At 44.4% G+C, this 23195-nt stretch overlaps 1 protein-coding gene across 1 annotated transcript; it reads left to right on the top strand.

The window, feature by feature from the left end:
* The first annotated feature begins 812 nt into the window (after nt 1-812).
* Nucleotides 813-22017, top strand: CCND3 (cyclin D3). The gene is made up of 5 exons (XM_066625029.1): nt 813-1207; nt 3729-3944; nt 13484-13643; nt 15217-15359; nt 20174-22017. The coding sequence occupies exons 1-5, from the start codon at nt 1019-1021 to the stop codon at nt 20342-20344; spliced, it is 879 nt and encodes a 292-aa protein (XP_066481126.1). The 5' UTR covers nt 813-1018; the 3' UTR covers nt 20345-22017.
* The last annotated feature ends 1178 nt before the right edge of the window (nt 22018-23195 follow it).

The following is a 23195-nucleotide window of genomic DNA, read 5'->3' as shown; positions in this document are numbered from 1 at the left end:
GAAGTATATAAAAATAATTCTAAGATGTACAGGATTGCATTGTGAGAAAATTATTTCACTTCCACTTATTCGCAAAATGGCAGTTCTCATAAATAATCCTTGCTCTGTGTTTCCTTAAACTAAAAACTACATTGGCTATATGGTGATATAGTGTTTAGGTGCAGTTCAAGTCTTTTCTGTTGTCCTGCTCTTTTTGTCCTGCAGAAGTCTAGTTAAGGCACTGCTGCCAATTTCTGAAGAGCTGCTCTTGCAGTTTGGAAAGAATGCAAAATGCAAATTGCAATGGCCACATTCAATATGCAGCTTGAATAGCCTTCTTTAGCTAGCTGGGATGCTACCCTGGAATCATCCTATGTACTCCTGCCAGGCTTTGGAACCACAGTGGGTAGCTGTGATCTTTCAGTGAGATGTGCCTTGTGATTCTGCAGGTTGCAATCGTATGCCAAACAATGCAACCTCGCCTGTGGACCCAGGCCTGACCTCCTGGGTCGCTTGTTAGGAGGAGGAGGAGGAGATATGCAGAGCAAAAGGTGGTGAAGGGGCAACGGGGAGAGGTGCAGCTCTTTGCAGGCCAGATGCCTTTGCTGCAAAGGACATCCTGGTGGGGAAAGCGGGCTGGGGTGCAGTGCAAGGAGGAAGGAAGGAACTCTCCTCCCCTATGATGGCAGCTGCCTGCCGGAGCCTGGGAGGGGGCATCGGACCTCCTCCTCCGCCCAGCACCTTCCCTCCGAGGAGGATCGCAGGCTGACCCCGCCTGCCGCGATGTTCTAGTGGCGGTGGCTGCATGACTGTCAGTGCAGCCGGAGCCAGGAGGAGTGTCGCGGGGGAGGGGAGGCTGCTTGGCGGGGCCCGGGTGCTGTTGCTGGCTGCTCCAGCCTGCCGCTGCCGGGCTGGGAGTGCGGGAGAGTCCTCCCCTCCTTCCTTCCCTCCCTCTTCCTTCCCTTCCTTCCTTCCGCCCGCAGCTCCCGCTTGCGGATCCCTCGCCCGGGTCTCCATCCCCGCCGCACCGCCCGGACACATGGAACTGCTGTGCGTGGAGGGGGTGATCCGGGCCAGGCGGGATCCGCACTTGCTAAGGGACCGGCGGGTGCTGCAGAACCTGCTGAGCCAGGAAGAGCGCTACAGTCCGCGGGTCTCCTATTTCCAGTGCGTGCAGAAGGAGATCCAGCCCTACATGCGGAAGATGTTGGCTTTCTGGATGTTGGAGGTCTGTACCGGCGCCCCCACCCCGCTTCTTCCCCTATGGGGGCGGTTTTCCGGCTCCCATCCCAGATCTGTAGGCGCTGTGCTTCAGTTGGGCTTCACCCCAAGTAAGCCCCATTGATTCCAGGTTGGGGTTTCCAGCAGGGCTTCCTTTCCCAGGTGAGTGCGTCCTGCATTGCAGCAGCAGGCGTGCAGCCGGAGCCTGGGCACGCTGACTTACTCAGAAGTAAATCCCACTGAGTTCAGTGGAACTTACTGTCACGTAAGTGGGCGCAGGGTCGAGATCCTAGGCTCCACTCCTATGCACGCTTTCCTGGGAGTAAGCCCCATTGGCTATAATGGGGCTTACTTCTGAGTAGGCAGGCATAGGATTGGGCTCTTGAAGAGTTTCTGCCTGGTGGAAGAACGCAGCCTCAAGCCAGTTGTGCAGTTGGGGGGGGGGATTAGTCTGGCACAGGAGGGGGAAAACCCCTTGGAAGGCTTGGCTTGTTGGCTGCAAGAAGCGATGCAGGTTAAAACACATGGGCAAAATTGCTTGGCGCTAGAGGGGTTGGGGGAAGTCATGATTTGGTGGAAACAGTAAAAGGAAGATGGTTGGTGACCTGGAGAAGTCCTGCGACTCGCGTCCCAGGTTGCCTTCTCAGCATAGGGTCAGTCTTTGAAAAGGCACCCTTAGGGTGCTGAGCAGGGGTAAAGATCCCTTATCGTTGGGGAGGCACCTTAGTTTCGTGGCAATACGCAGCACAGCCTCTAGGGGTCTCCGGTCACCCTCCCAGTCCTGTCCTCAAGATGCAACAGTACTGAGAGGCTCATTGCAATTATATGTTTAATATTTATATACCGCCTTTTCCCTAGACCTAGACTCAAAGCGGTTTATGTAGGCAGACAGATCATAAACCTCATTTTTTTCCAAAAGGGTTTTTTTTTTAAAAAAACAACAAAACACAAGTATTATTCTATGAGAGAAATTCATAGAACCTTCAATTTTTCCAGACGTTTCCCTTCCAAAGTGCAGTTGTCGTCCTGGCTGTACAACTCTTGCACTTTTCAAGCATTCACAGGCAGCCTCAAACTTGCTGGTCTTCAAAACCAGGTTGAAGAGGAGGTGGAAAGGGAGAAAATCAAGGCCTAGTGACAAACAATACTTTGGTCTGTTGTTTTCAAACATAACATTGGCCTGAAATAAAGTTGGATCATTCATTATTTTCTTTAAATTTGTCAAGCAAATAAAAGCCATGGGTTATCATCAAAATTGAACTGGAGTGAAAACATTATTACCCCTATCCTGTCTCGATTTCTCTGCAATGAGTAACTGCATAGCAGGCAGAAATCCAACAGGCAGAACTTTCCTGAGCTTTGAGATGAAGTGTTGAATGGACCTTTTCAGCCAGATCCATCAGGGCTCTTTTATGTTAATTTATTTGGACAAATATATTAAAGTATGTAAATAGCCACTTGCCCAATCACCTATGCTGAATAAGAATCCATTCTGCAGGGGATTGACCATAACTAAACAGGGGAGGGACACACTCTCTCTCTCAGAAAGAAAACCTAAAGGTTAGCAAATCCCTACAAAAACTGCCCTGCTGGTAACTCATAGGATATAAGAAAGCTGTGTAAAAAACAGCTTTTTTCTGCAAGAAAGAGAAACCCCAGTGTTTAATGACTAAGCTGACATGATGGTTTCAGTATGGCAGTGTCTTTATTATTCAGTCTGGCCAGTGGTCAGTGAGAGACTGGAAGTAGGAGCTTTTTGAGTTCCACAGTGATTCTTGGTTAATATTGTCATGATTTGTTGGCTTGCTTTGGGCAAGCACCATTCATGTAAATTGAGTTTGCATTGGCATAAAATGTTGGTTCATAATGTTCTAGCTGCCAGAAAAATTAAGGGTAAGACAAGCTGGAATGGTTGGGCTCTTACTCATTGGGTGTGAGACACAGGGACAAAATTTTCAAAACCAACTACTGATTTTGGGTTCCAAATCTAAAACATCTCCCGCCTGGATTCAGGGAATACTGTCTAAAATAAACTGCCCTAAATCAGTGAATGAATAAATGGGAGCTGAAGTTGCTCAATTTCCTCTGCTATTTGAATGTCTCAAAGGAGACAGTTACAAATGTTGGTCTGTTGTTGTACCCATTTTACAGAAAAGTGAATTGTTTCACTGTCTCTTCAAGAACATTGCTGGATAGAAAATGTTGTCTGTAAAACGCTGCTCATTGTAATGTCTGAATGCCTGTGTGGGTTGATGTTTATGTCTTTTCATAACCCCCTATTATTTCTAATTGATAGGAGAAGCGTAGTTCAGAAGTGCCCTTAGACAAATTCAAAAAAGAAACCTGTGACAGAGCAGGGAATTGTATGTTTATCACTGGATCTCCCATTTAGCACTTTTGCCTCCATGGCTTTCTTCTTTGCCAAAAGCGCACAGCACTATGATGATGAATATTTTTGAAGCTTCGTATTATCTAGAGTGGATGGTCGCCCTATATATAAACTTCCTCTCATGGTTGGTTCTTATCAGGTTTGTGAGGAGCAGAAGTGCGAAGAAGAGGTTTTTCCATTGGCCATGAATTATGTGGATCGCTATCTGTCTTGTGTCCCCACTCGCAAGAACCACTTGCAACTTCTGGGGGCGGTGTGCATGCTCCTGGCCTCCAAGCTTCGAGAGACCATGCCCTTAACGGTGGAGAAACTCTGCATTTATACAGACAATTCCATCACACCTGGACAAGTTTTGGTAAGTTGTTGTCCCTTTTCAGTTATAAGGTTCCTTCTTCATATTTCTGCAGATCACTTTTTGCTGCTGCTTGGTAATGGACTGGCACTGTGGTTTCCCTTCTCCTGCTCCACCCAGGTAGACAGGGTACCATTCTGTGATTCTGTGTAACTTTTCTTCATTCTTCCCTGGATTGTAGTAAAGCCACTGTTAATTGCTTTGCGCGCAGTTCTTCTGAGATGCCACTGCTCCTGTTCATCAGGTTTGCTCCTCATGCACAAGTTACATTGGAAAGGATGCTGTTCCTCTCTCATATTCCCTTTCAGTGAGTAAGGCGTAATGGAGGGGTTCAGTAGCTGAAGATACTCTAACTGACTTTTAATATTTGCCACAGAAGATGCTGTTGCAAATCCAACAACAGACGGCGCTGTCTTTCTGTTGTTGTTTGCCTTGCAATGCTTGGGACAAAACACTGGATTTTGCAGAGGTATCAAAATCTGGCATAAAATGAACCCTCACTGGTGATCTACAGTGGTATGGACATGTCCATTCACAGTTCTAGTTGTAAATCAGGAGAGGAAAATGCAGACATAAATGCATCTATTTTGCAGGGATACCTCTTACTTAGACCTTCCATGACAAACTCTTTCTTGCTCTGTTCCCTCTTGGGGTAGGGCCATATTTTTTAGGGAGGGGCTGTAGCTCTGTGGAGGAGCAATTGTTTTGCGTGCCAAAGATCCCAGGCTCAGACTCCAACAACTCATGGTAGGGCACAGCAAAATTCCTCCTGGAATCTTAGGGACCTGCTGCTGTCAGTCAGTGTCTACAGTACTGAGCAAGATGAACTAATGGCCTGACTGTGTAAGACAGCTTCCTAGTTGCTGTTAGGATTTGGCGCTTTTCTGAAAACAGGTAACTTGCCCGTTATTGGACTGATCATTGCTCTGAAATGTGTGGCCTTTTGGGTGGCGCATATTGCTGATAATCCTGCCCCTAAGTGGCAACCATGAGTGTAATATGAACATACTGTGTATTCTAAAGAGTAGGAAAAAATATTGTGATGCTTAAAACCTTATGCTCACTTTCCTGGGTGCAAGTCTCCTTCAGTTCAGTGGACTTCCCCCTAGCAGACATGCATAGGATCAGCTGGAAGATTTCTGCTGCTGCTGGGTTTCCATTGGATCTCTTGGATAAAGTGTTTGGTTGAATGGGCTGCTTGGGTTTCTAGAGACCAAAAGCCTCTTGCTTGAGGAGGGTACATCAAAGGAAAGCAAGATATAGGCAGTCACTGACTGAACTGTGGAGTTTTCCTAGAGGATGGAAAGGGATGCTGGCTTCCTGTGTCTGCCATCACATTAGCTTTCTGCTTGGATAGCTTGAGCAAAGCAGAGGGCCTTTTTGGCATAGCCACCCACTTTGCCTCAGGACTCTTGGCCAGTGCCTTGAGGTGGTGGGTGGTGTCGAGAATGGGATCATGAGCAAAGGTGCATGAGTGATGTTATGGGGAAAAGGGTGAAGGGCTGACCTGTTTTCTTTGAATACTGTCCCAGCATCAAATCTTGGAAGTGAACTTTAGGCATACCAGTATTCATCTAGGGGGCATAGTGAGAAGATTAGAAAAAACCCACACTGTGAGAGGAAAGTTATGTCTTATCCTTCAGATAAAAGTAACTGATTTATGTCAATAGGGTGGTTTTGTTTCAGTCCATTTAAATCCTGACTAAACTAAGGCACAGGTCCAGTTTCAATACCTGACTGAAACCACAGTTCCAGATTTCTAACTCATACATTTCCTGAGCAAATATGCAGAGTAAATGGTTGCTCTAACAAGTAAAACATCTGTATAGAACTAAATAGAGCCTCTATACAATCTAGGATTAGAATCCAAAAAATCTGGTCATGCTTTGTTAAGTATAGAATTTTATACTGTTTGAGGGAACTATCATCATCGTCATCATTTATATACTGCTTTTCAACAAAAGTTCACAGTGCGGTTCACAGAAAAAAAATCAAAATTGTGAATTTGGGTTTTCTGTGGGCTTTCTATACCAATGTAAGAATACTGAGAACCTAATCTGATCCAGTTTTCTAGCACTGATGCAGCTGGATGCAACTCTGAGGTAAGGGACCTTGAGGAGGTCTCTGAGGAGGAGGTGACTGCTTCCCCACTGCAGGATGCTGTGCGCACCCCATTGGCATGTCTGTATCAGTGCTGGAAATTTGGATAGGATTGAGCCCTAAGTAAGATTATTTACTTGGAAGTGTCCAGATTTTCAGGAAGTGCAGGACAGTAGTTACTGGGGAGAACAGTGTTTCCCCACAAGATGGAAAATAAATATCTGTTGTGTTTGTTTGACTGAGTCTCAATATTTATAATTTGCCCCATGAGCAATACGGTTGGTGGTCTCCTGCTTGATCTTTACGTTCATGCCGTAACATAGAAAAGCAAGCTTTAACTCAGTGTGTTTGATGAAGAGTCATGAATTCTGTCTGTATGCTCTTAAATCTGTTGGAGTCGTTCCCATTCCTGGTGGTGAGAACAACTTGGGGGATGCCTCCACATTGCTCTCACTACCTGGAATGGCCCTGATGTTGAGGGGGAGGGCCCGCTTACATGGCACATTCAGGTACCTGCAAAACTTAGTGCTGTGCTTCCCCTGTAGCTCCACTACTGGTCTGTATTATGCTTTGTGTTATTTTAAGCCAGGTAATTTTAGAAAACACTTATTAGGGTGTATTGATTTTTATCTATCTTGCAGGTCAGTCTGCCAGATATTCTTAAAGAGAATTTGCTTGGTGGATCAAAACCAGATTAATCATCATTGGACTGGGATTTTTTTTTAAAGGGGGAGGTGGGTGAGTTACTCTCTAATGACCCTTTCTATTGAAGGTGGGGAAAGAAACACAATATGCGGGTGAGAACAGAGAGATGATGTCAGAAAACTTATAGTTATGATTTTTCTTAATGCAAATGTGAACAGGGGAATCCCCTGTACTTCCATGCACCTTCCTGTTTGACACATGCAAGGTGGTTTGCTCGAAGAAAAAGCATAGGTGCTTTTTACTAGTTTATAAGGATCTGCATTGGATCCGAGAGTGGGATGCCAATTTAGCCACAGTATGACTGAAAGTTCCATTTGCAAGACATTAGGCACAATCCTAATCCCTTATGTCTGTGCTTCCCAGCACTGGCATAGTGCTGCACTGCATCCTGCAGTTGGGTGTCACTCATGGAGGCCTCCTTAAAGTAAGGGAATGTTTGTTCCCTTACCTTGAGGCTGCATTGCCCTTATGTCAGTGCTGGAAAGCACTGACATAAGAGGTTAGGATTGTGCCAATTGTGACTTAAGATGCGCCTTACAAGCAATTCCTGTTCACAGGCAACCCAGTCTAATGCTGGGCTTATGCTGATGGATCGCATGATCCATCAGTGTAAGACTTGTTCCGGTGGTGCAAAAGCTGTTCCAGTGTCATGTGCTGGTGCACTGATGCAAATAACCAGAGGCCCCACATGCTCACCATTTGCTCCTAACACCCTGCCTGAGCAGGTAAGCTGGCGGTAGGGATGGTTAGAGGGAGGATCAGGATGTGGACCAGACCAGATTGGGGCAGGAGGGGATTTTGGCAGCAGCAATGTATACTAAGCTCCTAGCCCCCTTTTCATGGCCTGACACACCTCTGAGGCTCCTTGGACTTATACCAGCTGCATAGCTGACATAGGTCTGGGGAGACCCATTAGAGACCAGGCGGCCTATGGAGAGGTAAATAAAAAAAATGTTCACTTACCTCTCCCAGGCTATCTGGTCATCTCCTCCTCCCACCATAGCATGTAGCACGTGCGCCTTTGGGGGCACTGCATGCTATGGGTTGGCAGGGGTTAGGATTGGGCTATAAGGTCTTGGGCAGTTGGCATTCACCTTGAGGTCAGATTAATTTCCATCTGCCTGCTCGAGTAAAGATGGAACATGTTGCAGGGATAGCAGGAGCTTGCTTATCAATTTCTGCTCACTAGAGAAAACAGAGTAGGAAAACAGTAAAGAAAGAATGAGAAGATCCTGCTCAGCCTGGATGTTATCCACCTGAGTTACATGTCCGCACTGGCCAGCATGCTTAGGCTGTGTGTTTGTGGTTCTAAAGTGTGCCTGTCCTCAATGTTTGGAAGCTGCCCATCTCTGTCCATTGAAGAGATGTGGTATATGGCAGTGGCCATGTCTCTAGTTTTGAGGTTCAGCTGCCTGTTTTTGGGGTTAAGAAGAAAGGGTGGAATCTTTGTCTGAAGACACCAATCGTGGTAAGAAGTAGATCTTCCTACCAGATGAACCTTACCTTACATCAGATGAACATAAACCCACTCTGTATTGCTTGGAAATGAAAGAGTATTATTAGAAGGCATTGGATGAAGAGTGCAGGAGGCGAAGATCAGGATTAGACTTTGTCTCTTGGTTATGGATATGCATTTGACACACCCTCTGGTCTTTCATTTGGGATCTGGACAATGATTCTTATTACTTTTTGAATCTTGGAAGATCACCAATATTAAGAAAGGTCAATGAGAATGAGTAATGCTGGCTGGTTTTGTTTCTGGGACTGAGAGTGTTAATACTTCACTTACACAACTGCAGAGAGCTGCTACTTCCCTCCTGTGTGCTAATGATGTCGCATGCTTTTCTTCTTTCACAACTGGGCAGTGAGAGTGATCCAGGGAGAGGAAAGAGAGAGCGTCTTCATCAAGGTTTGGACAATAGCTACATCCTGGCTACTTATCAGTATGTAGCATCTAGCCAGCTCCCTGCTGGCTCCTGGAAGGAAAGTCTTTCCTAGCAGGTCAATTTCCTCCCATAGAAGAAGATTCCTGCTTGACACCCGCTCAACACTCAAAATCATGATGAAGTTATTCTTAGTAGGAGGAAATGATGCAACAAGGAATTTATCTACTTGAAGGAAGTTGGGTTTCCGTCCATGGGTATTATCTAAGCTGTCATGCACTTTTTTTCATTCAACTAATTTGCAGCATGCACATTTAGCTGCAAGGATGATCGGAGAGCATTTAGTGTCAGCAGGTCACAAGGTCTTTAGCTTGATTGGATCTGCTGTCAGGGTTCATTCATTAACCATCTGGTCTGTCCAGTTCTTGGGATCTGGTTCTTTAAGAAGCACTGGACTTTACCATAGATATTGGAGACTGTATTAGTGCCACCACACCGCCTGCAGAGCGTGGAAAGCAGCAGAAGCTTCCTAACATTCCATGTTCGATAAGGGCCTGAACTTCCTTGGTCATGTGATGGTAGAGTGGACTGTAATGCTTCAGAGTACAAAGTAGGGAATAAGTCTTTGAATACTTCCCACAGCTTTAGAAAAAAAAAATATATACCTGCAAGTAGAAAACTAGCATCGAAGTGAATGGGGGTACGCTTTTTCCTTGGTGTGTTTTTTTTCCTTTAGTGGAGTGTTGTGTGGGGGAGCATTCAGTAATTCTCCCTCACCTACATCCTAAATTGGCATCGTCCACTTTGTCATCTCAAGATTCTGCCATCTCATCCTGCTGTGTGTCTAAAGTAGGCCTCTGTTTCTTAAGGATACCCAGTGCCCACACTCTTTAACTTGATAAAACTGTGCTGTGTGGTCTGAAGAGTGTTGCTCAAAGTTGTTCCACTTCTTGCCAAGGATTGTATGTCCTTGAGCATTGATCCTTCATAAGAGAGGCAACAGTGCACATTGAACAGTATTTTCCTATTTGCCAGTGGACTCCCTTCCTCCTACTTGTTTGAATATCTCTATATCTGTTGCTGAGTGGGTTGGGTGGCTAACTGTCTTTGACAGTTGCCTTTCTGTCTTTGATTTTGCTGCCAGTTGGATGCTTGTGGAGCTTTTGATAGAAAGAGTGAATCTTTTGAGGAGAGTAGCATGCTGTAAAATTGCACTGTTGGAGCTGTTCAGGATCCAAATTTTACAACCTAATGAGCCAAAAAGGCTTCTCTCTCTGACCCAGTACTGCCAAAGCCAGCTTGCAAATGAATTTTAACTCTATTTTGGGCATCAGCCACTGACCGACCTGTTGTAAACTGAATTGTACAGCTCATCAGGGGCTCATGTGGCTATTACAGAAGGTAAATTTGAGCCCGTTGTCTTTTTGTTACACCACATGGTTAGAAAAGAGACCAGCTTGGCACTTGGATCATAGTTTCAACTGTCAGGGATTACAGAATACCAAACTATTTTAAAACTTCCAGTCTGAGCTCATTTGTTCTGGAGGTCAGAAAGACAAAATAAACTCAGGCATTTTCAAAGTGCAATTTTGGGTTGGATGCACACATGCACAATGGATGTCATTTATTTAGGACTGCGGTAATGTGTAGCTCTTAGATTTGTCTCTGAAAACCTCTCCAAGTAAAACAGTTTGAGCTTCCTCTGTTGTGAATGAGGTGAAACAAAATGACTTGCTAGATAAAACTCATGTTTGCACCAGGTGTGAGGCATGGTCAATAAAGGGGTGGGTGTGTGTGCATGTGTGTTCAGTTAGGGTCCCTGAGGGAAGTGAACAGTACGACAGAAACGGGAAGTTGTTCTACACTGAACTGAAGGAAGGGCTTTCAGGAAGGAATACACACTTGTGCTAGCCCCTATTTGCACCTCTTTAGAAAAGTCTGCCTGAAAAGTACTGGATGGGGAAACAGCATTAGCTAAATTTGGATGGACCATCCCATCCCCTAATCTGCTACCCTGGAACCTACCATCTGTTCTTTGAACTTGCTACTCCTGGGAACTGGTGCCACAGTCCTGGCCATCAGGTTTCCTTATGATTATTTATTTTTCACATTTTTACACCACTTTTACTCCAAGGAGCTCAGGGTGGTGTACATGGTTCCTCCCCTGCCTTTGTCCTTCTGACAACCCTGTGAGGTAGGTGAGGCTGAGAGATAATGACAGGCCCAAAGTCACCCAGGAAGCTTCATGGCTGAGTGGGATTTGAACCTGGATTTATCTCTCAAACCACTACACCAGTGGTTCCCAAACTTTTTAGCATTGGGACCCACCTTAAAAAGGTTTCACTTTACCACCTGCTCAAGCCTCTGTGGTTATAATAGTGATTGGGCAGCAGTGCTCCCCCCAAGTAGCAAGTTGTTTAACCCTTGATGCACATAGCCTAATCTGCCTTGTCTGTTTCGTGACCAAAAATTGGGTTGCGACCCACTGCACTACACCATTCACCAACGTGAAAAGAAAGCATGGCCAGTGGGGTGGGTCTAATGGCAGCCAATGGTAGTGGAAAGTAAGAGAACAGAAAAGTAAGAGACCGCCCACGGAAGGAGATGGGGCAGCAGGCTCCAAAGGAGAGGCTTCACAGCCTTGATGTAGCCTATGAGAACGTGTATTGAGGAATAAGGCTATTGAAGAAGTTCCATTATTGATGTTGCACTCAAGGTTCAGTGAAATGAAATTTTTTGTAAATAGTAAGGTTGAAGCAGGTTGAAGTGCTGGGATTGGAGAAACCAAAGACATGCATATTTAGTATGTTAGAGAACAACGCATTACTAGGGCCCAGTCAGGATCCAAAAAGGATCATGTGCATGTTTCACTTATGAGCCCAATTTTCTCCTATCAGATTTTCCCCTCAGAAGAATTGCCAGCTGGCCTTTAAATGCCGTAAATTGAAAATTTAGTTTGGGAAAGCAGTTTGGGAATTGGAAATTGCTATGGAATTTTGCAGTTTTACATGTGAAATGCTGAAATTTTGCTTTTGTATAACAACTTTTGAATAGCTTTTGCGCCTAAGTCCCAAATTGCTTTTGAACCCAAACAATTTAAAGAGCAGTTTGGGGTGATTGACTTTCTGCGGGAGAAACTCTGGGGTAAAATGATGCATACTGAAATGTAACAGAAAGCAAAATGTCATGTGCGCCATCCTGTGCGCATGTATGTTTTAGATTCAACATGAGCCTGTTAAGTGCTAGGGGAAAGTTCAGGAAAAGGATGTTTGCTGTTCTAAGCACGGTGCAGCACACTGCTCTTGCCATTCTGTCTGCCATGAGTTTTGGTGTTGCTCCTTCCTGTGTAAACCGATTTGGAAATTCTGTCATGAACTTAAGTTGCTGGAAGAGGAAGGAGAGGATTGTAATGAGATAACCTTCTTTGGCAAAGGCCATTTCCCTGTTGCTGACCCTAAAAGTGGTTGGACTTTTGCTGACCCTAAAAGTGGTTGCTTGTTTGCTTTGGACTTGGCTCTCCATAAAATACACTTTGCAGCATGGGAGTCTTCATGTTTATTGGACAATGTTGATTTGGGCTGCCATTTGCTCTTGGCTTCATCATGGGTCTTCATTACAGTTGGAGGTTTCATGATTCAGGACACTTAAGAAAATGTCCAGTCGTCTGCCCAGCTGTGGCTGTATAGTGTAGTTGGGGTATCAATGGTGAACATGGATCTTGTATATCTCCACTTTCTTCTTATCACTGCCATCTGCTGGGAAAGCAGAGAGGATGTGTGTCCAAGGCCTGCTTACATCCTGGTTGTTGTTCAGCTGGAGCAATAGCAGAAGACTTGCACACCAAGACTTGCCACAGTCCCAGTTGTTGTGGGGATAATAACTCATAGAAAGAGACATTAAGGTTTTATGTATGCTTGCAATTGTCATGTAATATCCCATATGCTACAATTTATAGTAAGATCCCAGCTAAGCACCCTGGCCTCCCTGGCAACATCAGTGTGCACTAGAATCCTGTCCCTTTCCCTAACCCACATTGCCCCTTTTCTCTCCTTCAACTTACACGAGTTACATAGCTGGTATAGGTCCAAGGAGACCTATAGGCCAGAGGTCTACACAGAGGAAAGTAGAAAATATTTTTATTTACCTCTGGGCATACCTCTTGATTCCCCCCCCCCCCAACCATTGGGTACAATGTGTGCCTCATTTGCATGGCTGCATCATCGTAAATGGTGGGGGATAGGATTGCCATGTTACATTAGTGATTCTCAAATTGGTGGGTTGTGACCCATCAGCTTGTGTAAAGCTTCCCTTATTCCTTTAAGGGGCAGGGGAAGGGGAGAGGTAGCAACACGATCCCCAGGGTTGAAAGGGGACTATTTTTTACTATTTTTACTGCCAGCAGCTGCAGTTGTGGGGAGCCGCAAGCAGCCCTCTGCAGGTCTCCCCAATGCTTAGAATGTTGACGTAGAATGTTAGAATGTTGAGAAAAACCGATTGCCAAGCAACCAGGAAGTGCTCTACGTCAACATTCTAAGCATCGGGGAGCCCTGTGGAGGGCTGCTCGGGATTCCCCGCAACTCTTGCAGCTGTCAGCATCCCTCAGTAAGTAAAAATAGCCCCCTTTTCCACCCCCCATCAGCAATGCGATCCTGGGGATTGTGTCGCTGTCCTAGCCCCTCCCCCGCAAAGACTTACTTAGGGAGTAAAACTCTCCCTAAGTTTGAGAACCACTGCATTAGTGTACTATGTATTTCTTTTGGAGCGTCATTGATTGAAATGTTGATTTCTTTTTGATTAGCTATGTACAGTTTGTTTGTTATACTTCGAATAACATGCTCTCTTCTTCCTATTCAGGACTGGGAGTACTTAGTCCTAGAGAAGCTAAGATGGGACCTGGTGTCTGTGATAGCAAATGACTTCCTGGATCATATTCTCCAGCGACTCCCACTTCCCCAACACAAGATGGACTTGGTGAAGAAACATGCACAGACATTCATTGCATTGTGTGCTACAGGTATGGTTTGTGTTGCGAAAGATGACCTTTGTTGAGCAGATGGAGCAGTAGCTAGATTCCAGGGCTGAGAAACTGACCTCACTTTTGATTTCTAATCAGGCTGCACAAGTTCTTAGTGTTACTTTAAGTTCTGATTTTTCAAACTGACTAAGCATCTCTCCCACTGATACTCTTACTTCTGAGCTTTGGTTTCCATGTTTGAAAAGCAAGGATACCTGTGTCACCAGGACGTAGGCTGTGCCTGTTTTGTGCTCCCTGGAGCATTTGGTGGGCCAGTGTGAGATACAGAAAGCTGGACTAGATGGGCCTTTTGTCCTGATCCAGCGGGGCTCTTCTTTTGTTCTTAGTACATGATGGACATCTAAGGCTAAATACACAGTTGTTTTAAAAGCTTGGGAGATAACATATATTCACTGTAGAAAAGTTGTTTAGCCATATTAGTACCGGCACTCCACTCCCAGAAGTGTCTTAACTACACTTGACAGAATGACAGAGTTTTTTTGCTAAAACTGTTGTTTGTGTGCAACTTAGCTTGTGTCGTTTGTAGGTCTGTTGGACTGAGATAATGTGAGGTTGTTGAGACATCTTTGTCTCTGTTCTGCATTACTAATCAGCATGGAATGCCTGAGCTCACCAAATAGGAATGGGCAAGTCTTACTGGCCATCCAAAATGAGCATGGAATCACTTCTAACTTCTCTCTATAGTCCTGGAGTGGATTTGGATTTTCACTGCCCTTAGTTCCACCTGCAGTGTACTGTGTATGCCTGTCAAGATTCCAGTCCAACCATACAGAGAGGTGAACTTGTTATACGCATTTGTCTCCAGTAATATGCCATCAAAAAGCAGTTTCTTTGTGCCCTTATTCTAAGGAGCAGACTGCCTTTAGGTAAATATCTTTTAAAATGGTGGGTAAATATAAAAAATAAAGTGACTCAGAGCTCAATCCTATCCGAGCACCATCAGCAGCCCTGCTGATGCAACCGCATTAAAAATGGGCACACTGTATCCAGCAGGGGGAGCAAATCAGGAAGCGCCAGAGACTAAAGGAGATTTAAATTCCCTTACATCTTTGTAAACCTCCTGCTTCACAATAGGTCTCCTTGGACCTCTGCTATTCATTTCAATAGTTCAAGTCTGAGGAGAGAAAGGGGGTGGAGAGGTTGCGGGAAAGGGGGATAGGATCTGGTGCCTTCCATTGCCTCTGAATCCAATCCCGCCTGCAGTCTCTCTGCCCCTGTTATGCCCCCTGCCCACCCAGTTTCACCCTGCTTTATGGCAGTCAGCGCCAGCGGAAGAGGCGCTAGAATGTCGACTAGCCCAGATAGGATTGGGCCATTAGATTTATAACTTCATAAAAAGTAAGGAGCCTGTATCTTGTCTACTAGGTCCTTAAGTATATACTTAATATGGAAAATGTGAGTGTGAAAAAGTTAATCTCTGTAAGAGCTATGTGGCTCTATCCGAAGCGGCTGTTCTTTGTGTTTGTATATCAATACTGGGTTCAATAGTAAGTAAAGGAATTTGAGTCTCTTTTCTTTTCTCCAATGACTTCTCTCCCTCCTGAATTTATAGATTACACTTTTGCTATGTATCCACCATCCATGATTGCTACCTGTAGTATTGGAGCAGCGGTCAACGGTCTCTCTACTGCATCTGAATATTTTTCTGATGAGGTGCTTATGGAACTGCTTGCTAGCACTACTGGCACAGAAGTGGTGAGTATGTGCTCAGTTGAAACCGGATTCAGAGTTGGGAAAGTAGTGTTCTGCTAGCATTTTTCTCCTTAACTCCGGCCAAGCTGCTATAGCACCGTTGGCCCACCTCCGGAACAAGAACCTGACCCAGCCCAACTGTGTGCCATGCCAGCTCCTGGCCTGTCTCTGAGTGAGCAATTTGCTGCATGTTGCAGATGGTTCTCTCCACTGACTGTTCACGAGATGCTCCAAATCAGTTGGATTTTTTTGTCTTTTGGACACAGGAAGCCTTTGAAAAGGATTCTTTTCACCTGAATGGACAGGTCTTGGAGATTGGGTTGGCCAAATGGAAGATAGGGATAGACCAAAACACATTCAGCATCTGTTCCAGTGGCCCAGTGTCAGATTCTTGTCAGGGGCAAATATGGAACTCAGCAAGGCTTGCTTCATTTGACATTCCAGAACCTTCATTTGGTGCCAAAAGGAACATCCCAGAGGAGGGGAGCATGACCCTGTTAATGCATTCTATTTACCTGGTGAAAACTGGAAAGCAGAAAAGGGCTGTGGTATCATACTTCTTTGGCAGCTCCAGTCTTCACTGCCTGACAGTCGTGAAGCAGAAGGTTATCTCACTGGGTTTCTTTGGCTTTTTGCCCCAGGCCCTTTCAATTGCCTTCAGCCAGCTGCTTGCAAGCTGCTTCTGTAAATGAGGCTGAGGCTGAATGCTACCCCTGTGAGCCCAGTTGATTGAAGACTGAGGAGAACAGGTGGGAGGTGGAGAAGATTACAAAAATGAAAGCTCATAAAAAGAAGATTAGATGCACTTAAAGTCACCCAGGCCTGATGTCGCAAAGGGGCTGCAGCCTATCCTGACATAAGCCCCTTGGTTTGTCTTGTCAGTTGGAGTCTTTTTTCCTGCCCAGTTCCTTTTGATGGCTTTCCAACTTTTCCTGGGTTTTGAGCACACATTTTGCTTTGAAGAGCTCAGTGGGACTATTTCTGGCTGGCAAAAGGCAATGCTGAGCCTGTGTGTACACAGCGCTGGTTCATCATAATCCCATGATAAGGTCACAGGTAGCTTTCTGAATGGGGCTGGGAGATTCCCCTGCAAAGCAGATTCAGGCAAGTTTAATTCACAAAAAAGAGCTTTCAGTTCCTGTGTAGAACCCCAAACACATGCTTCTAATTGTCCTAAACCAATCCTTGTTCTTTCAAAGCTTTTACTTCCCCTTCATTCCTGTACACTCACAAGCTGGCTAAGAAGTTTAGAATGGCCCTTGCAGAGCTCTGGTTGCTGTTGGGTGGAGGTTTTCGAGGCCACAGTTACTGGAACTGTCTTGGGGAAGAAGTGTTGGGTGTTGCTATTTTTACTTGCCACATCCTCTGTCAATTTCTAAGAACCATACGTGGATTCTTTGTAAGATTGTATATTTGACAGGATCCTGTCAACAGAGCCAGAGACCCAGTCAGAACCCTGAGACTCTGCAGCATAAAATATCACTTTATTGTAACCTGGGTGAAGAGGGTGACCCCTGGCCTTTAGAGAAGGGGATTGCAACAGGCTCTGGTATCTGTTGGGGCTCACCACCATGACTCATTGCAGAACCACAGGGGTTTCCTCATCTCAGAGACAATCATTGCTGTGTGCAAGTCCTCCCAATTGTAAGGTCACAGTTTTCCCTTGCATTAATATCATTCCACTGGCAGTAATAATTCTCTGGAGATCTCAGTCACAGGCATTCTAGCACATTCAAAATCTTGGGGGGTGGAGCTGGGGCGGGGACACTGGAGACTTCCTGGTGTTACAGTGATACGTCCTACGTAACTTATTGGAGGAATTGACTGCAAGATGTGTGCTTGTAGCTACCCAACTCCTCCAATCCGTGACGCTAATACTGCATACTGGAAAGAGGCATAGCGGCATTTATGGTGACTACTCCTTCCTTGAAGAAAAACGTGATGGGTGTGGTTTTGCAGGCTCCTCCTCTGTCATAATCCCTCCAAGCACATCCTCCTGCTATAGCAAGCAGGATTCTTTATAGCCCCATAGTGGGGAAGAGGTCAGTGAGTGGAGGAATTGCATTGGGGGAGGAGCGCAGCCGAAGGTAGGGCAGTCTTATTTTCTCACCATCATTCTGTGGTACTTCTTAAGGCACAGCACACAATTTCAGCCTTTACATCCTGCCTGGTCTAGGTGGAACTGCTCATGTTGTGATGTGAACCAGTGAGTTACTGTGAGTTTCTGTAGGGTAGACACATGTGAGGTTGAAATCTTGTATGTCCGGCATTTGTTGCATAGCCAGGATCAACTGAGTAGTGCTGGGGCTCACTTTTGTGTCTCTCTGTCTCCCACCTCTCTGTACAGCATTCAAGGCAATTAACAAAACAATTAAAAACAAATACAACAATCCAATAAAAACTAATAAAAAACCTAATTGCACACAAAAAAGGCAGAAATCTCTGCTTCAACTCAGAGTTAATTGATGACATTGTAGAATTCCAAGCATATCTTGACCTTTAAGTTTTGCATTGGAAGACATGAACTAGTCTGCATTTCCAAAGTTAACATGAGTCAGTGGCATTAAAGAAAACTTTCATTGTTTGGTAGTGATTACAATGAATATGTGCCCAAAATTCAGAGATTCTTGTGATGAACAAGCTGTATGTCATCCAATAATCCTTTCTGAAACGCTTTAAAAGAGTTGACTGATGCTCCAGCTGCATCCTCTCCCAATCATTCAAATTTGACCATTGTCCATATGGTGCTTATCATTATTGACAGTATTTATATACTGCTTTCAGCAAAAAAAAGTTAACAAAGTGGTTTACAGACAATATTTCATGTTTCATTTACTGTAACACGCTCTGTGTGGGGCAACCCAAGAAGGCCATCTGAAAACTTTAGCTAGTGCAAAATGTTGCTGCCTGCTGATGGGCACTGTCGATTGTATCATATCTCTACATTGTCACCTGCATCGGTTGCTGGTATGTTTCTGAGTGTTCTTCAAAGTGCTGATTTTGACCTTAAAAGCCCTAAATAACTTGGCACCTGAATATTTAAAGGACTGCCTCCCCCGGCATATGAAACCGTCTGTGCCTGGAGGGTGCCATACATAACCCACCATTGGCAGAAGTACATCTGGCAGTGAAACATGAGAGGACCCTCTTTGCGGTGGCATCCAGTCTGAAACTCCTTGTCCCGGGCCCAGGACATGAGATTGTCACCGTTGCTGCCTCTGTTTCACCTACAGCAGAATACTTTTTTCTGTTACATTCAGCCTTTGGGGCCTAATATTTGTCACTGGTATGAATGAGCTGACTATATAAATTTGGCATTGCTTCTGTGGAATTTTTTTCAGTTGAAGCTGCTTGTTATTGGTGATTTTTGTGCATTTTAAGTTTATTTTTTATTGTACTAAATAGTGTCTTAATATGTTGTTAGCTGCCCAACTGGGAGGGGAAAACCAGAAGATAAATATTGTAAAAAAATTTGTTACCTTTTTCTTAATAATCACACCTCAAATTTATTTATTTATTTGGCTAGCTCCTACTATTCATTCCAGAAATGTATCTGTGTGTCAGAGTGGTAATGAATGTACTACTTTAAGCGTTGGGGTTTTGATGTGCTGGGTTCACAAGCCTGCTCCCCTGCAAAGCCCTTACATGTTTGGTCTAATCCAGGGCTGCTCAAACCCTGGCCCGCGGGCCATTTGTGGCCTGAGGGGACCCCCAGTCTGGCCCCCCAGGGAGCCCTCCGTGAGCACTCAACCCGCTGGAGTCCTGCCGGAGCCCTCGCTGGCCCGACACGACTGCTCTTTGCAGTGGCAGCAGCAAGGGCAAGGTAGGCTCTGCAGAGCTTTCCCACTTTGTGAGAGTTCTGCAGAAGCCCCACCCATCAAATTGGAGGATTTGTGGAGATCCGATCTGAGGTCAGGCATCGGATTGGGGTGAGAAGGCGTGGGACTGAATGCTGCTGCAGTGAATGTGCTTTGTGTCTGGGTTGGGCAGCTGCTGAGGGGGGAGAAGGTACAGGACTTTTGAATGGAAAGATCTGCTGGGTTGCGTGGCTGATGCTGGAGAAAGAGGGGTGGGAGTGGGACTTTTGAATGGAAAGATCTTGCTGACCCCGCAGAAGTGCTGGGCTGATGCTGGGGAAAGAAGGAAGAAGATGCTCCACCACTTACATTAATAGTTAATAGTTCTCATGTGTTTTCTTTGCATGCTGGTATTATAGTTCTCATGGTTATTGTTAATAAGCTCAGCAAAATTCATTCACTCATATAAGCTCCATCTCTAAGATATTCATTTATGTAAATTTATTCACATTTGAAATGCAAATTTTCCCCAGCCCCCAACACAGTGTGAAGGATGATAGTGTCAGAAACTTTTCAACCCCATTGGGATCCCTACCCCAAGGGTGAAGAACATTGGTGTATTTTACACATTTTCATAGAACAAAAAAAATATCAGTTTTATGAATGAAAGAATGAAATTTAAGTGAATGAATAAGTTTCACTTAGATCGTCTTGTATTACTATTACGATTATAAAGACTATTATACAATTATAAAGGACTATTACAATTATAAAGAAACAAAAAAAAAAGTCAAACATTAGCAAATGTTTTGAGCAAAAAAAAAAAAAAACAAGTTGCTGTCGGCTGGTAAAATCTTGTGGCCAGCCTGGTGTGGCTCCAGGCCATAGTTTGGAGACCCCTGCTTTAGGAGAAAAAGGGTTCCATACTTTGAAGGTGCTTTGTTAATGTGCTGGTGGGCCTTAGGGAAAAATAATAACAATGCTCAATATTTTCCTTTGTTGCTGTTTTGTCTTCTTCAGGACTGCTTGAAAGCTTGTCAAGAGCAGATTGAGGCTGCCTTAGCAGAGAACCTGAAGCAAACTTCCCAGCCGCAGCAGGAATACAGCCCCTCCAAGAACACAGCTTACCCAGATAGCCAGGAGGTCAGCCTGACTAGCACACCCACAGATGTCACAGACATCAACCTGTGATGAACCCTTGCCTGTGACCACCCAAGTTCCTTCCAGTAGAACTTCTTACAGGAGCATGTTATCACTGAAGTATTGGGGGGAGAATTGGAGAGGGAATCCCTCATTGTACATCACCTTTATAACAAGACTGCTTTGGAGGATTTTAGGGAAATTGGGTAGGGCTCAAAAGGGAACTGGCATCTTGCAGTATGACTGTTTCTGCCTTGCCAGTCTGGTTTTCCTAGGATCAGGGGAGCTTCCTGTGTTGGATGAAGCATACTTTAGCTTGGGAAGGCTTAAAGTCAATTCCAAAAGTTCAATTCAGTTTGGGTTTGCTTTTCTTGGAGGGATGCTGCTGATGCCTCCCATTTTGTCCTCATCTTTGCTGTGTGGTTGTTGCATGCACGTCAAGTGAGGAAATGCACTTTTGTTATATAGACCTTCTTCACCTTCCATGGGGAAGTTTAATATTAATATGAGACCTCGTTGGTTGAGAGACAGCCTTGCTCATGCTGCCATATACGGGCATTGGTAAGAGACCAAATTCAGTACGAAGCACAAAATCAGAATGGCTTTTTAGCTTTACTTGATATTGCAGATCTCTTAGTTGCTCTTTGAAGATCAGTCCTAGCACAATCCTTTGTCCTGCCTGAGTTTAACTTTTGGGGGAAATGCGTGGATTTTTGGCTTGCTTTGCATCTGTGCTTGTAAAATGCTGGCTGCCACAATGGAACTGGGGGGAGGGGGAATTCCTTAGCCACAAAGGTGTAAAGAGACACATTCTATTTGCTTTTCAATGAGACCCATGAACTACTTTATTTATTATACAGACCACTTTTTGCAAAACTGCAGAAAGGAAAAAAAGAAGGTTGGTAGACTATTTTATTGTAGTTCATCCCTTCTTGCCAAATAAAACAGTGCCTTTAATGATCATCCTCACCTTCCTTCATACCTCTGGGTTGCTTACTTTGAGAGATTTATCAATGCCAAGATCATTCACAGTCAAGAGTATACCCAACAAGTGCTGCTATACTTGCATGTACAAATCCCTCTTTTCTTCACTGCCACAAAATAAAGGATTGCTACATGCAAAGGATGGGTGGAGCTGGGAAGAAGTCAAAACATAACATCACATGCCTTTCTAAGGGGATAAAAGGCTAATCTTTTTCCCCTCAAAAGTTTACAATTTTATGAGCTGCAGACTGCACTGGAGTTAAGAATTGTGTTGTTCTTTGTTTGGGGGGTTGTTTTTCTAAGTGCTGCTTTTCTGATATATCAATTTTGAGAAATATTGTGTTAGGCGTGGGAGAATTGCGGAGAGGGGAAGCACGCTTTGTGTTTTGGAATCTGGTGCTATTCTACTCTTTAGTCCTCCAGCTGCAAGAGAAATATGAACTGATGCTACATAAGACACCACTGGAGACCATCGCTTTTGCCATCTAAGAAGCTCTCTTTTTCTTCTCCTTTTGTTATGCTCAAGCCTGATTAGCCATAAAGTGCCATCAGTGCTTCTGAGATGGAAAATCACTGTCCAGTAGAACTTCATATAAGTTTGAGGATGAGGGGAAAATATATCAATATATATTAGAGCTTTAAATAAATGTTTGTCAATATGATATTCACTGTCACTTGAAATGCTGTTGGGAAAAATCAGATATTCTATGATGTTGCAATAAAGGATTTTTTAAAAATGACACATTCTTATCTTTCCTGTCCTTTACCTATGATAAAGACTGTTCCAAACAGAAGGAAGAGACTGTAGATCAGTGGTAGAGCACATTCTTGGCATGCAGAGGCCCCGGTTCAATCGATGGTATCTCCAGGTAATGCTGGGAAACACCTTCTCCCCATTATCCGAAACCCTGGGGCAGCAATTTTTTACTTTTTCATATTACAAGGCACACCATTAGTTTGACAATTGACAAGGCACACTGTGCTGCAGGTGGAGGGCTCACATCACTCACAGGGCCCTAAGAAATGGCACTCCCCCAAACCCCCATGGGACACCTGAGGATCATTAATGGCATACCAGTGTACTATGGCAAGCTAGATGAAAGTCGCTTTCCTAGAGAGCCACTGCCAGTTAACATAGACCAGTGCTTCTTCTACCAGACACTTTAAAAAATGACCATCTATTGTGACTCACTAGACAAAAAGAGAGCTCTACAAAGCAATATTTAATTAATTAATAATTGGGGTTCTGTGCTCCCAAGGCTGCTAGAGAGCTTACATATAGTATGTGCTTATAGGGGTTTGATAGACTCTCCCTAGAAATGGAGTTCAAGGACTATTCCCTCAGTAATTCTAGAGTACCCAGAAGGCTGAACTGGAGAGCAAGATGTGCAGTTAGGGACTTCCAGGCGAGATAAAAGGCTGAAACCGGGTTCCCATGAGATTTATGGCACATCAGTTACTAGAGAAAATGTGACATTTTAATTTGGTTATGAAGATTACCTCATACTAGCCTACAATTCTGCATACTGGGAAAAGGTGCTTGCAAAGATTTTGTTTAATATTTCAAAAACTTCACAATCCACCAAAAATTAGCTCATGACCCACTGATGGGTCCTAACCTACAGTTTGGGAAACACTGACAGTAGTAAACTAGATGGACCAAAGGTATAAAGCAATTTAAAAATAGTGGGTTACTCTGGTATGCAGTTTTGTTGTTTATTGCTTAAATAAAAGCCACACCAGTTTTCAAAGTTGCTATTTGATATTAGTTTTGAGAGGGTCCCCCCCCCCCCTGAATTTTAGTATGACTTCTGCAAGCTTACAGGTGCCTTGATAAGATGAGAAGTAATAAATGCCTGTTGTACACTGTACATTCCATTAGGAAAGCCACATAAGTGTCACAGCTAACTACATTTTG

Source organism: Tiliqua scincoides, chromosome 4 (assembly GCF_035046505.1).
Source record: "Tiliqua scincoides isolate rTilSci1 chromosome 4, rTilSci1.hap2, whole genome shotgun sequence".
NCBI lineage: Eukaryota > Metazoa > Chordata > Lepidosauria > Squamata > Scincidae > Tiliqua > Tiliqua scincoides.
This window is presented reverse-complemented; position numbering and strand designations above follow the sequence as displayed.